This window comes from Oncorhynchus tshawytscha, linkage group LG33 (assembly GCF_018296145.1).
Source record: "Oncorhynchus tshawytscha isolate Ot180627B linkage group LG33, Otsh_v2.0, whole genome shotgun sequence".
Lineage (NCBI taxonomy): Eukaryota > Metazoa > Chordata > Actinopteri > Salmoniformes > Salmonidae > Oncorhynchus > Oncorhynchus tshawytscha.
This window is the reverse complement of record NC_056461.1, coordinates 30,958,927-30,973,486: the sequence shown is the minus strand read 5'-3', so window position 1 is coordinate 30,973,486 and position 14,560 is coordinate 30,958,927. Positions and strand designations below refer to the sequence as shown.

The 14,560-nt window shown below is 41.3% G+C and overlaps 2 protein-coding genes across 3 annotated transcripts in view; one reads left to right on the top strand and one right to left on the bottom strand.

Annotated features, from left to right (window-relative positions):
- The window catches only part of clcn5a (chloride channel, voltage-sensitive 5a), a 25,157-nt gene extending 22,646 nt beyond the window's left edge, over positions 1 to 2,511 (top strand). For both annotated transcript variants that reach the window (XM_024397734.2, XM_024397733.2), the window contains exon 13: positions 63 to 2,511. In XM_024397734.2, the coding sequence (XP_024253502.1) occupies positions 63 to 153 (91 nt within the window). In that variant the 3' untranslated portion in view covers positions 154 to 2,511. The remainder of the gene's footprint in view (positions 1 to 62) is intronic.
- Positions 2,443 to 14,560, bottom strand: tnfsf10l3 (tumor necrosis factor (ligand) superfamily, member 10 like 3). The gene is made up of 5 exons (XM_024397730.2): positions 14,139 to 14,560; positions 11,610 to 11,759; positions 8,224 to 8,260; positions 8,028 to 8,120; positions 2,443 to 5,275 (listed from the first exon to the last, which is right to left on the bottom strand). Exons 1-5 carry the CDS (start codon positions 14,358 to 14,360, stop codon positions 4,812 to 4,814), a joined length of 966 nt encoding a protein of 321 aa, XP_024253498.1. The 5' UTR covers positions 14,361 to 14,560; the 3' UTR covers positions 2,443 to 4,811.

Here is a 14,560-nt window from a genome sequence, read left to right as displayed (position 1 = left end):
TTTTGTTGTATTATGGTAAGAAGTCCAGACCTCTTTGACATTGTGTCCCTCTTTTTTTACAGCCGCTTGCTGGGTATTATCACAAAGAAGGACATTCTGAAGCACGTGGCTCAGATAGCCAACCGGGACCCAGACTCGATCCTCTTCAACTGATGGTATAGTACCAGCTGCAGCACTGTGGGCCAGACATCACTGTGGAACCACTGCTTTCGCCCAGGCCTCTCTACACTGCACTATGTTCATGTCTAGTGGTCTCCTCCCTGCTATGACAACTGGCCACTCCATTAGAACTCTAGTGGACTCCTCCCTGCTATGACAACTGGCCACTCCATTAGAACTCTAGTGGACTCCTCCCTGCTATGACAACTGGCCACTCCATTAGAACTCTAGTGGACTCCTCCCTGCTATGACAACTGGCCACTCCATTAGAACTCTAGTGGACTCCTCCCTGCTATGACAACTGGCCACTCCATTAGAACTCTAGTGGACTCCTCCCTGCTATGACAACTGGCCACTCCATTAGAACTCTAGTGGACTCCTCCCTGCTATGACAACTGGCCACTCCATTAGAACTCTAGTGGACTCCTCCCTGCTATGACAACTGGCCACTCCATTAGAACTCTAGTGGACTCCTCCCTGCTATGACAACTGGCCACTCCATTAGAACTCTAGTGGACTCCCCTGCTGTGACAACTGGCCATTCCATTAGAACTCTAGTGGACTCCTCCCTGCTATGACAACTGGCCACTCCATTAGAACTCTAGTGGACTCCTCCCTGCTATGACAACTGGCCACTCCATTACAACTGGAGAGGTAGAGGATTCGTTGTTCTTCAACACCAAGCTGGTTTTCCAGGATTGGCCCAAAAGATGAGTTGGATTTAGAAAAGATGTATGACTTCTTAAATGAGCGTCAGTAACTGGGAGAATATATTTTCTTGGCTCTGTTGACAGGAGTGGTCTTCCTTTTCAGTTGACAGATGAGAGCAGGCATGCTGGGTAGGGCATGTGTCTCTGGAGAGACCAAGGATTGTAAATGAGCAGAGACCAAGTCTGGAGTCTGAGATATAAACCACACCACTGCCAAGACATACTCTACCCTCCCTCCTCTACATAGACATCTTAACCCATACAATCACTAAGCTAGGAGTGAAAATGATCAGCTTCTACCTATCAAAGTATCATGAAGATATGCACCGTTTAAATTGTGATGTCTGCCTGGAATATGTCATTAATGAGCACTTGCATATGGCTGTCAAGACCAAATGTATTTTCTCTGGTGTTTCTTTCCTTGGAAATGTCATATTCCTCATTGTTTTTTCATGTAATTGGTTGTGGTTTAACACAGACCTGGAGATGATGTCCTCTTCGTACAGGGACACTGTAAGGCAGCATGGATTTCTTATTCACCAGGATAAAATAAGCTCCGTAAATAACCCTCCTCTGAAACCTGCATGCTCTGGTTCTCTTTGACCACAGGGAGGCGCTACTGTGCACCACCCAGCTGTGGTTAGTCACATTACTATCCTTTTTTACCAGGTCATCAGTAACAAACACTCAAAAGATGAATTGTATTACTCATTTAGAATATGCATCTCTATATATTTCTGGTTTGTATGACCTTTTCTGTGAATATTACGTATTGTATAGGTTTATGGATCACTTTATCCAGCACACTCTAGAATCCTCAGTGATGAACAGCCTAACAGGCAGTCTGAGTATGAGGTCAAAGAGAAGAGAAGAGTAGTGTTGGATGAGGTGATGGGATGATTAAGGGAGAGGACTCCAGTGTGTCACATCTCTTCATCCTCCAGCTATTATCTCTCCTCTCGCAATGTCTATGGATCTGCATGGCCAGGGCAGGGGATCTAGAGACAGGACTGGCCTGTCAACAGTCTAGTAAAGAACTCTGGATCTCTTCTCCCTTTTACCTCATGCTCTTGCTGTCTCACGAGACCCTCATGCGCTTACCCTCCCTACAACATCAAAGTCCACACTAAGAATGAGCAATTGAGATGTAGCATATACTGTCTCTTATACATGAACAAAGCCAAGGAACCTCAAATCTCACTTTTATCTAGAGCAGATACCCTTGGAGGTTGATGGTGGACATTCTTAAACTAGATTCATGTATTCCTGTCAATCATGTCTTATCCTTTAAGGACAAGTGTGACTTCAACCAAGTTCAACCATTTTGTTTGTGTTGTATACCATACCATAGTTCATTACATCAGTAAAATGTTTGACTTTGGGGTCTCAAAGGTAAACACATTATCACTTAAAAAGCACTCAGTTTCAAAATAACATGCTTATCAGTTGTTTTTGGAGATGCAGCTACAGCAAACGTGTTTAACATCATCAAACCATGTCTATTTTTATTTCTGCAAACTGCAATGGGTTTGTATCACTACCGTCTTACGTAAACATGCAACTGAGATTCAAAAACATTGAAATATCAATTTATTCCCTGTCATTTCATATTTGCCTTGAATTAAAACAACGTTGACTTTCACATGAGTAAATTTGTGCTCATTGTACCCAGTTACCAATAAGTACGTTTGGAGTCATTCTCACTCCAACATCATGAACCCATTGAATCCCTCCCTGAGGATCTAACCATTATGACTCACTGCTGTGGGCTGAGGGCTGTGTGTGGGTGGCCTGTCATGCCTTTCATGAGAAAGTGACAGGAAGATGCCTAGACAGTAAATGTTTATAGTTTCAAACAATAGTCAAATACACAGTCAAAGAGTCACTCTTTTTAGACATTGCAAACAGTTTTACATCAAACCCAAACAAACCAATAACACATTGTCCATTAGGATGTGGCCCTGAACAGTGCTTAACAGGAAGTTCAAAATTGGCTCTGACAATACTTAATATTTTTTGCTCTTTTTTTTTCACAGGTATGTTGCCTGTAAAAATAAAACGGGCAATGTTTTTTTTAAACCCAATTCATACAATCTAATTTTTACCACATTCCTGCCGAGATATCGCCTGTGCACATTGCCGGCAAGTTCAGGGGTGGGAGTAGATGTGGGTGGGCATCTATAGTATTTTAATAAATCCATTGAATATAGACTACACCGTCACAAAGAAATCCATTATTAATTTGTTTTTAGGCAAATCCTAAAAAACATAAAACTAATAAAATGTATTTTCAAAAGAATAGAATGGCATATATTGGGTTTAATTATGTGACTGGTCTGTGCAGTCTATGGGCTAGATGGCTACGCCATGCACATGAAGTCCATAGTTATTTTGTTCGTTACACAGACAAGACACATGTAGGCTACCCTGATCACAATCAACATACATATTTTATAGTAGGCTAAGAATGTAATGAAATACAACAGAATAAAATACAAATACTATTTTTGCCACACAACGTGTGGAACCGCTGTCATGACACAAGTGATATTTTGAAAACAGACCAAGGCAATTTCATGCTTTAAAAAATGATCCATGTAACATTCGCTCTAGGGGTTAAAGTTAGTTAGTTAGGTTAGGGTTAGGGGAAGGTTAGCTAAACGGGTTAGGGTTAGAGTTAGCCAACATGCTAAGTAGTTGCAAAAAAAAAAGTAAGTAGTTGCTAATTAGCTAAAATGCTAAAGTTGTCAGTGATGAGATTCAAACAAGCAACCTTTGGGTTGCTAGATGTTTGCGTTATACTTATTATTATAGTATTATTAGCTAGTCGTCTACGTTAGTACTAAGTTACTGTCCAGTGCTGAATCTCTGTCCCACTGGGCACACACTGGTTGAATCAAACAGACGTTAAATTGATGCATATGTCCAGTGGAGTATGACTGAAGACTAGTACTGATATCTGGTTAACTGCAGTAATCAGTAATACCTCCACCCACAGAAAACAATCAAAAGTTGTTGCTGAAAAAAAGCAGTTCATTGCTATTTTATTTAACTAGGCACGTCAGTTAAGAACAAATTCTTATTTACAATGATGGACTACTTGTAAAGCCTCCCCAGGCAAACCCTCCCCTAACTCGGACGACGCTGGGCCAATTGTGCGCTGCCCTATGCTAAACGGAATAAATAGTCGAATTCTCAGTATGGTGAAGGAATCCCAAGAGGGCCATTACCAAAATCCCTTCGAGCCTTACCGACGCCCATTAAATAAGGTTTTGTACAAATGAGAAGATTATGCCAGGATCAAGAAGAACTTTCACCATTCCTTGTTTTTACCCCTTGAGCCCATTGTTTGTTAATCATCCATAATTAGCTATAGTTAGAGCTTGTATTCTCAATAGGTACATTCAACACTAAAATAACACCCTGGTGCAAGAGTGCTTGTTTAAATCAAAAACAAATGTTAAAATTTAAATCAAATTTAGTGTCAGGTCAGATCAGAGCTAGTCTTGGAAATCCCAGACTTAGGGCAACATGTACATTGTGGGAAGCAACCGGTATGTCTAGAGAGATCAGGACTGAAGAGTGGTTTCATATGGACACCAGAGCTATAGTTATCGTTGGTAGTTGGTAGTGCTGCATGCCATACTGTATATCGAAGAATTCACACATTCCTTAGTCTTATGCATTTCCACTATCCCTCTCAGTGCTGAAGATTCTTATTCGTGATTGTGCTACAGTACCAAAGCGGGATGCCAATTAGTCCGCACCACTCTTATTCAAATATATAGTTCTAATGTAGCCATCTGTGAGCCAGTTTTATTAATGGCCTGTGCACCAGTCTGTGGCTAGCTATGTCAGAACCATGGTGATTTGTAGTCTATATACAGTACATGTTTAGTATCCTCTTGTGTGAGAGAGCTTTTCCCTCCTTAACCTCCATGCTCATGGGTCAAATCGAAATGCCCCAAAATAGCTGGATGAGTCCTCTGCCTGCACGGCTGTAGGCGACGACACAGAAACAAAGATCTCATCCCCGGCCCTCAGCTCAAACAGGCCTCCCTGGTAGACAGAGTGGAGGGCATACTCAGTGTCAGGCGCCCAGCACTTGGTGCCCACCCCCTTCAGCAACTGAAGGGGCTTGGCGTATGACGTCTTCTTGTAGATACACTGGACCAGCTGGTAGCTGGAGGAGCCATCATGGTGGTTACCCCCCTCGTGGGTGAGGGAGGGATAGCGGAAGTACACCTGGGCATACAAGTAATAACGTCCGGACCGGGGGATGCGTAGGCGTCCATGAGACAGGGTCATGTTATGGAGATGGGAGCCGAAACTCTGGTTGCCCCAGGACCGGACCGGGTGGCGGCAGGACTGATGCAGGTCTTTCTGAGGGGCCAGGGATATAGGGCCTATAAGGAGGACAAAGGAAGATATTTCAATACAGACAGACAATTCAAAGCATTACTACTGTAGACTCAAAGATGAGTCGGCCTATACAGTGGCTTGCGAAAGTATTCACACCCCTTGGCATTTCTCCTATTTTGTTGCCTTTACAACCTGGAATTAAAATAGATTTTTTGGGGGGGGGGTTTGTATCATTTTATTTACACAACATGCCTACCACTTTGAAGATGCAAAAACAACAAGACAAAGAAACTGAAAACTTGAGCGTACATAACTATTCACCCCCCCAAAGTCAATACTTTGTAGAGCCACCTTTTGCAGCAATTACAGCTACAAGTCTCTTGGGGTATGTCTCTATAAGCTTGACACATCTAGCCACTGGGATTTTTGCCCATTCTTCAAGGCAAAACTACTCCAGCTCCTTCAAGTTGGATGGGTTTTGCTGGTGTACTGCAATCTTTAAGTCATACCACAGATTCTCAATTGGATTGAGGTCTGGGCTTTGACTAGGCCATTCCAATACATTTAAATGTTTCCCCTTAAACCACTCAAATGTTGCTTTAGCAGTATGCTTAGAGTCATTGTCCTGCTGGAAGGTAAACCTCTATCCCAGTCTCAAATCTTTGGAAGACTGAAACAGGTTTCCCTCAACAATTTTCCTGTATTTAACGGCATTCCTTCAATTCTGACCAGTTTCCCAGTCCCTGCCGATGAAAAACATCCCCACAGTATGATGCTGCCACCACCCTGGTGATCTCGGAGTGATGAGAGGTGTTGGGTTTGCGCCAGACATAGCGTTTTCCTTGATGGCCAAAAAGCTCAATTTTAGTCTCATCTGACCAGAGTACCTTCTTCCATATGCTTGGGGATTTTTTTCTTTAAGGAATGGATTTTTTTCTGGCCACTCTTCCGTAAAGCCCAGCTCTGTGGAGTGTACAGCTTAAAGTGGTCGTATGGACAGATACTCCAATCACTGCTGTGGAGCTTTGCAGCTCCTTCAGGGTTATCTTTGGTCTCTTTGTTGTCTCTCTGATTAATGCCCTCCTTGCCTGGTCTGTGAATTCTGGTGGGCAGCCCTCTCTTGGCAGGTTTGTTGTGGTACCATATTCTTTCCATTTTTTAATAATGGATTTAATGGTGCTCCATGGGATGTTCAAAGTTTCTGATATTTTTTATAACCTAATTCTGATCTGTACTTCTCCACAACTTCGTCTCTGACCTGTTTGGAGAGCTCCTTGGTCTTTGTGGTGCTGCTTGCTTGGTGGTGCCCCTTGCTTAGTGGTTTTGCAGACTCTGGAGCCTTACAGAACAGGTGTATATACACTGGGATCATGTGACAGATCATGTGACACTTAGATTGCACACCGGTGGAATTTAACTAATTATGTGACTTCTGAAGGTAATTGGTTGCACCAGATCTTATTTAGGGACTTGATAGCAAAGGGGTGAATAGATATGCACGCACCACTTTTCAGTTTTATTTTTATTTGTTTGTTTTTTAAACAAGTCATTTTTTTCACTTCATCAATTTGGACTATTGTGTGTATGTCCATTACATGAAATCCAAATAAAAATCGATTTAAATTACAGGTTGTAATGCAAAAAAATAGGAAAAACGCCAAGGGGTATGAATACTTTTGCAAGGCACTGTAGGTAATTGGATTCCTTTAACAAGGGTTTCTTTAACTTTGGTGAAATCTGTGCAGTAGGGAAACAGCATTAAGGTGGATTGGATAGGAGAAAGAGGCAAGCGAAAATTCAGTCAAGAAACAAATAAGTATCGCTGTTCTGACGTATTTGTTTATGAGGACAACATTACTGCGTTCCTGGATACATGATTTCTGGTGATCTGAATATTAAAACAGTGCTCTGTATGTGAAGTCTGAGGTTTATGTGAAATCATGACATAGTTAGAGATGAGCGATGCCACGCCTTTATTTGCTCAGATGGTCTTTGAAGATGTTCAGGTTCGGTTCCAGGCATAAGCGGTCGCTTCGGACCCCCGGATGTTAAAAATATATATTTTTAAGAAATTAGTCAGGGTCTCAACTTACAATTGAGAGTAAGAATAGTAGAATACACAATGTGTCATTTTTTACAATTTGGATGTGCATCAGCAGTTTTTCTCTTGTTATGTCTCTCACTGACAGTCCTCAATTGGCCATGTCAGCTAACAATGTTAGACTGGTAGTTACTCTAGCCAGCTATCAAAACTTGTAGTAATCGGACAGATACCGACCGGGCCCAATGATTTTCGAAGTCATTCTCACACATTAATCATATTAACATGGCATAAGTCATTAAAGAATGTGTAGAATTGCAGGAAATGTACTTAAAACTGCAATATTTTCTCTACGTTCCATGGGAAAATGTGTAGATTTGCATGAAACATACTTAAAACTGCAATATTTTCTCTACGTTCCATGGGAAAATGTGTAGATTTGCATGAAATTAACTAAAACTTAAATATTTCACTACACCTTCGAGAGGGGTGCCACCAAAATATTTGCCGTGAGTTGGGGTGCGACCCAATCAAATTGCTTAGGGCCCCCAAAAGGATAGAGCTGGCCCTGCAGATGTTTGATATTAGTATAGTGTTTTTAAAGCTATACTGTTGAAATTGACTGACATTCTGCAATTTTATCCCAGCATAAAAACATTAGATTACATTAGATTAAACGAAATCAAAACAACTCTGACAAAAGTGAATGTCCCACCAAAAGAACAAGAAAGCACAAATATACTAGTCTCCCATACCCTGTAAGCTACTGTCTCGGAGTGTGAGGTGAGCAGAGGGCTTCTGATGCCCTGCAGAACTGACGGGCTTGGTTCTGGGCTGGGCACTGGGCTCTGAAAAGGAGCATAGCAGTGAGAGAACAGTAGCACCAGGAGTGGATATTAGATAGATAAGATATGCTATAATGATGATGATGACTGATGGATGGATGATTACCTGGAACTGCGTGTTTTGCAATAATGTTTTCTGTCACCTGAAAGACAAAAACCCTTTTTAAGATGTGGCATAGAGCTCAATAGAGAACACACAGCATAGGATTGAGTATAGTACAGCCTATCTATGACATGCAGTGCAGCATTCCTCTTGAGCAATCCAATTCTTTGTAATTTCAATTTCATGCTGAACACAATCTTTTTTTTTTACAAGCTCTTTTGACAAAGTCAAGAGGGTACACATTTTATTGGGACCTGGACACATCCCAGTAAATTATCTCACTCCCTAGATTTCATGGAAAAACACAAGGAGGCGACAGACCAGATGTGCGACTGCCTCAATTGGTTTTTCAACTGAAATAATGAAAAACAGCTGTGCTCTTTGAAGATGAATCATCATGCACTCTCAAATGCTACTCCCACCCACCCCTTGATCAGGATCTATACTACCGTTCAAAAGTTTGGGGTCACTTAGTAATGTCCTTGTTTTCCATGAAAACATACATGAAATGAGTTGCAAAATGAATAAGAAATATAGTCAAGACGTTGACAAGGTTATAAATAATGATTTTTAATTGAAATAATAATTGTGTCCTTCAAACTTTGCTTCGTCAAAGAAACCTCGATTTGCAGAAATTACAGCCCTGCAGACCTTTGGCATTCTAGTTGTCAATTTGTTGAGGTAATCTGAAGAGATTTCACCCCATACTTCCTGAAGCACCTCCCACAAGTTGGATTGGCTTGATGGGCACCTCTTACGTACCATACGGTCAAGCTGCTCCCACAACAGCTCAATAGGGTTGAGATCCGGTGACTGTGCTGGCCACTCCATTATAGACAGAATACCAGCTGACTGCTTCTTCCCTAAATAGTTCTTGCATAGTTTGGAGCTGTGCTCTGGGTCATTGTCCTGTTGTAGGAGGAAATTGGCTCCAATTAAGGGCCGTCCACAGGGTATAGCATGGCATTGCAAAACAGAGTGTACAAACCCTGTCACGCCCTGGTCTTAGTATTTTGTGTTTCTATATTTATTTGGTCAGGCCAGGGTGTGCCATGGGTTTATTTTGTGTTGTGTTTATGTATGGGGGTTTTTCGTAGGTTTTGGGATTGTGGCTTAGTGGGGTGTTCTAGCAAGGTCTATGGTTGCCTGAGGCGGTTCTCAATCAGAGGCAGGTGATTCTCGTTGTCTCTGATTGGGAACCATATTTGGGCAGCCATATTCTTTGAGTGTTTCGTGGGTGATTGTCCTTATGTCTGTCGTGTAGTTGTTTGCACCAGTATTAGGCTGTTTCGGTTTTCACGTTACGTTTGTTGTTTTTGTATAGTTCGTGGTTTTTTCTTCATTAAATATGTATCGAACTAACCACGCTGCATTTTGGTCCGGCTCTTTTTCGATGGAGGAAAACCGTAACAAACCCTGTACAAATCTCCCACTTTCCCACCACCAAAGCACCCCCAGACCATCACATTGCCTCCACCATGCTTGACGGATGGCGTCAAGCACTCCTCCAGCATCTTTACATTTTTTCTGCGTCTAACGAATGTTCTTCTTTCTGATCCGAACACCTCAAACTTACATTAGTCTGTCCATAACACTTTTTTCCAATCTCACTCTGTCCAGTGTCTGTGTTCTTTTGCCCATCTTAATCTTTTCTTTTTATTGGCCAGTCTGAGATATGGCTTTTTCTTTGCAACTCTGCCTAGAAGGCCAGCATCCCGGAATCATTTCTCAGAACAAGAATAGACTGACGAGTTTCAGAAAGTTCTTTGCTTCTGGCCATTTTGAGCCTGTAATCGGACCCACAAGTGCTGATGCTCCAGATACTCAGCTAGTCCTAAAGAAGGCCAGTTTTATTGCTTCTTTAATCAGAACATCAGTTTTCAGCTGTGCTAACATAATTGCAAAAGGGTTTTCTAATGATCAATTAGCCTTTTAAAATGATGAAGTTGGATTAGCTAACACAACATGCGATCGGAACACAGGAGTGATGGTTGCTGATAATGGGCCTCTATACGCCTATGTAGATATTCCATAAAATAATCTGCCATTTCCAGCTACAATAGTCATTTACAACATTAACAATGTCTACACTGTATTTCTGATCAATTTGATGTTATTTTAATGAACAATTTTTTAAAAATTTTCTTTCACAAACACGGACATTTCTAAGTGACCCCAAACTTTTGAACGGTAGCTTCCTGCCATCCAGGACCTATATAATAGGCGGTGTCAGAGGAAAGCCCATAAAATTGTCAGAGACTCCAGTCACCTAAGTTATAGACTGTTTTCTCTGCTACCGCACGGCAAGCGGTACCAGAGAGCCAAGTCTAGGTCTAAAAGGCTCCTCAACAGCTTCTACCCCCAAGCCATAAGACTGCTGAACAATTAATACAATTGTTCAGTATATAGCCTCATTATTGTTATTCTTATTGTGTTACTTTTTATTTTACTCTACTTGGTAAATATTTTCTTAACTCTTCTTGAACTGCACTGTTGGTTAAGGGCTTGTAAGTAAGCATTTCACGGTAAAGTCTACACTTGGTGTATTCGGCACGTGTGACAAATAAAGTTTGATTTGATTCGATTTATTTGACGTGTGACAGAAAGAGACCATGATGGATGATTCTTACAGCTTTACCTAATTAGTGAAGAATTTGTTCTTGACTTACTTGCCTAGAAAGGTTAAATAAATAAAACGTTTTTTTTTGTGGTTTTTAAAGATCAAGTGAAATTCATGTGGTTTTTCCATAAGAGTAAACTAGAGAATCGAGTATGATGCAATGTGGACCATTGGAAGAGGAAAGCTGGAGAGGAGCTTTGTCTGATATTTGGGTTTAAGCTGGGGTTAGACCTCCATTAACAACCATGCATCAGAGAGGAAGCTGATGTACATAAGGTTCTGAAGTATTCCATCACTGGACTAAGCTCTGAGATCAGAAACGTCAACACAGCATGTTACGAGTAAGGCAAAAGTGAATGCTATTATAACTCTCTCCCTTGTTAGGAATTCCATCACCATGTGTATGTAGTACTTCTACAAACATCGTCTGTATTTCAATAGTTTGTAATGAACAAATGTTCATGTAAAAAACTATGACTGTGTAACTGAGACATTGACAGTTAAGCTCCTGCAGCCCTCCCACTCAAACACATTATGGATGACGGAGTGGGTGTTCCCCTCCTCATCCAAGAATTGGATTACCCACTGGGCACACTGAATCAATGTTTCCTCGTCATTTCAATGGAATTACGCTGAACCAACGTGGAACAGACGTTGAATTGACGTCTGTGCCCAGTGGGCGGGCTTTAACGGCAACTCAGATCAATTCAAACCTGTCGTAGAACAAAGACATACATCATGGCAGCATCAAACAGCAGGTGGTACCCACCTTGGTGACATAGGCCCTTATTCCCTGGGCCAGTTTGATGCAGGGCTCCCCAAACAGTTGAACCAGAGACTCCGGTATCTCCTGGTCTTTCTCCAGGGCATTAAGGAGCCCCAGGCAACGTAACTCCTCAGCCACCCCTTGACTCCTCACCTGCACAGCACAACCCACACAGGACAGGGATAAGTAGGTATCTTTGTCTGTATCTGTATTAGAGGACAAGGATGCAACTACTTTGTTTTGGGTTTACCCCATAAAAATATAGACCTAGTATCGCCATAACATCTGTGATGTAATTCTTTTAAATATTATTGTTCTATTTTCAAAGGATTAACTAACAGGCTTGATGGCACAGACCACAAAGAGTGTGCTGCTTTTCATAAATACTATATGTATTAAAAAAATACTATATATTATATATACTATATAAATACTATATATAAATACTTCCTGACTGATGTCTTGTTGCTTCAATACATCCACATAATGTTCCTTCTCATGATGCCATCTATTTTGTGAAGTGCACCAGTTCCTCCTGCAGCAAAGCACCCCCACATCATGATGCTGCCACCGCTGTGCTTCACGGTTGGGGTGGTGTTCTTTCACTTACAAGCCTCCCCCTTTTTCCTCCAAACATTATCATGATCATTATGGCCAAACAGTTCCATTTTTGTTTCATCAGACCAGAGGACATTTCTCCAAAAAGTACGATCGTTGTCCCCATGTGCAGTTGCAAACCGTAGTCTGTCTTTTTTTTATGACAGATTTGGAGCAGTGGCTTCTTCCTTGCTGAGTGGGCCTTTCAGGTTATGTCGATATAGGACTCGTTTTACTGTGGATATAGATAATTTTGTCCCTGTTTCCTCCAGCATCTTCACAGGGTCCTTTGCTGTTGTTCTGGGATTGATTTGCACTTTTCGCACCAAAGTACGTTCATTTCTAGGAGACAGAACGCGTCTTCTTCCTGTGCGGTATGACGGCTGCGTGGTCCCATGGTGTTTATACTTGCGTACTATTGTTTGTACAGATGAACGTGGTACCTTCAGGCATTTGGAAATTGCTCCCAAGGATGAACCAGACATCCACAGTTACAGCTCCAATTGTCTCAAATGATGTCAATTAGCCTATCAGAAGCTTCTAAAGCCATGACATCATTTTCTGGAATTTTCCAAGCTGTTTAAAGGCACAGTCAACTTAGTGTATGTTGTGTATGTATACTTCTGACCCACTGGAATTGTGATACAGTGTTGAAATAAGTGAAAGTGATAAGTGAAATAATCTTTCTGTAAACAATTGTTGGGAAAATTATCCGTGTCATGCACAAAGTAGATGTCCTAAACGACTTGCCAAAACGATAGTTTGTTAACAAGAAATTTGTGGAGTGGTTGAAAAACGAGTTTTAATGACTCCAACCTAAGTGTATGTAAACGTCCGACTACCACTGTATTGACGTGTGCTGTGCTGTTAGTCACACTGCTGCAGTTGTACTTTTTCCAACACGATAACAACAAATGGCAAACATTCCCAGAAACGTGTTTTTGTTTTGATAAGTAATGCAGTACAAGATCAGTCATGTACATGATTTGATTGCTCTGCTTGGGTGCAAGTGAAACAACACCTTTCCATGCCCCCATTGCCAACACCTCAGAACTTAGCTGACTCTAAACTTGGCAGCTTTTGTAACTTTGTACAATACTTAATACATTGTTAGTCAGGCCTTATGATAAACTTTGACATAGCATTGAGTTGCAGTGAACTACAAATTCCTTTCCTCTCAACTAGTATTTGCCTGGTGACCACCAGTTTCATAAACTTTAATTGTTACTTCCAATGTGTTTTTTTCCCTGGGGGATGTGGTTAATTTGGGTTTGTGTCTTCCACCCCAGACTCATATTAGTGACTCACTGGCTCTTTGTTTAATGCTGCTAACAGGCTCTGCCGTCATTGTAACAATCCAATGCCAGACTACAGAAAGAGGAGAATTTGACCCATGTAATTAGTACACTGATTAGACCTGACAGCTCCAGACTACATTGATTATTACAGTCATATTAAACAACATCCAATTACAACGTCTTCAGTGTATGCTGATACTTTACGTAGACAGATTTCACTTTTAATCAGCAGGTATCATACAATCTACATGGGAAAGTGTACTGTCTTTATAAGTACGCATTATAGTTCTGATTAGGAGGTGAAGAATAATGTAGCCTACTGTATGTGTATTTATTATCTGTAGCTAGAATACTGCTTTTTAAGAGTACTTGTAACAGGTTTATATAGGGTAGTTAGTTCATATACTCTTAATTATTAGATACGTGTTATTTTATTGGCAGACTGATTTGCATCACCCCAAGAAGACTCTATAGGCAACTACATACTTAATAAATGTTTTTATGCATGCACTCTGAATGTGTTGGCATAACTTTTCTGAATGGAGAACCAGCTGTGAGCTGAAAAAAAGAGAGCCTAAACAGAAGTTTTCTGGTTGTCATGCGAACATCAGCTGTTTTGTCAAAGAAAACGCCTTACCTGAGCAACTGACATGTTCAAGAAGACGAGGAGTCCAGTTGTCGAAGCTACTTGCAGTACAACCACGACAATAACGATCATTGGGATCCATAACTTTGACTTGACGTCTCGTCGGCTGTTTGATGCGGCCATGATATGTCTTTGTTCAACGACAGGTCTGAATTGATCTCGAGTTGCCATAAAATACAATTGGTGGATGAGGGGGGGCACCAACTCCGTCATCCATAACACTGTCAATATTTTCTCTGTTGAGTGGGAGGTCTGCAAGGGCTAAACTGTCCAAATTCAACATCGCCCACGTGTCATTGTTGCCGAACACAAAGGCTTTTTTTCCCCTGAGCGTTTTTATACAAATCTCCCGTGGGAAGATTCTGTAGCCTATAGCCTGCTACAAGTACTCGGTTTTCTAATTTGAACAGTCA

Bases quoted from the DNA above. Each gene is read 5' to 3' on its own strand.
- tnfsf10l3 (XM_024397730.2), bottom strand. From the start codon at position 14,360: ATGACGGAGTTGGTGCCCCCCCTCATCCACCAATTGTATTTTATGGCA. The intron at 8,121-8,223 runs GTAATCATCCAT...GCTCCTTTTCAG, and splicing joins TGCAAAACACGCAGTTCCAG to AGCCCAGTGCCCAGCCCAGA. The intron at 5,276-8,027 runs GTATGGGAGACT...TCCTCCTTATAG, and splicing joins CCGAGACAGTAGCTTACAGG to GCCCTATATCCCTGGCCCCT.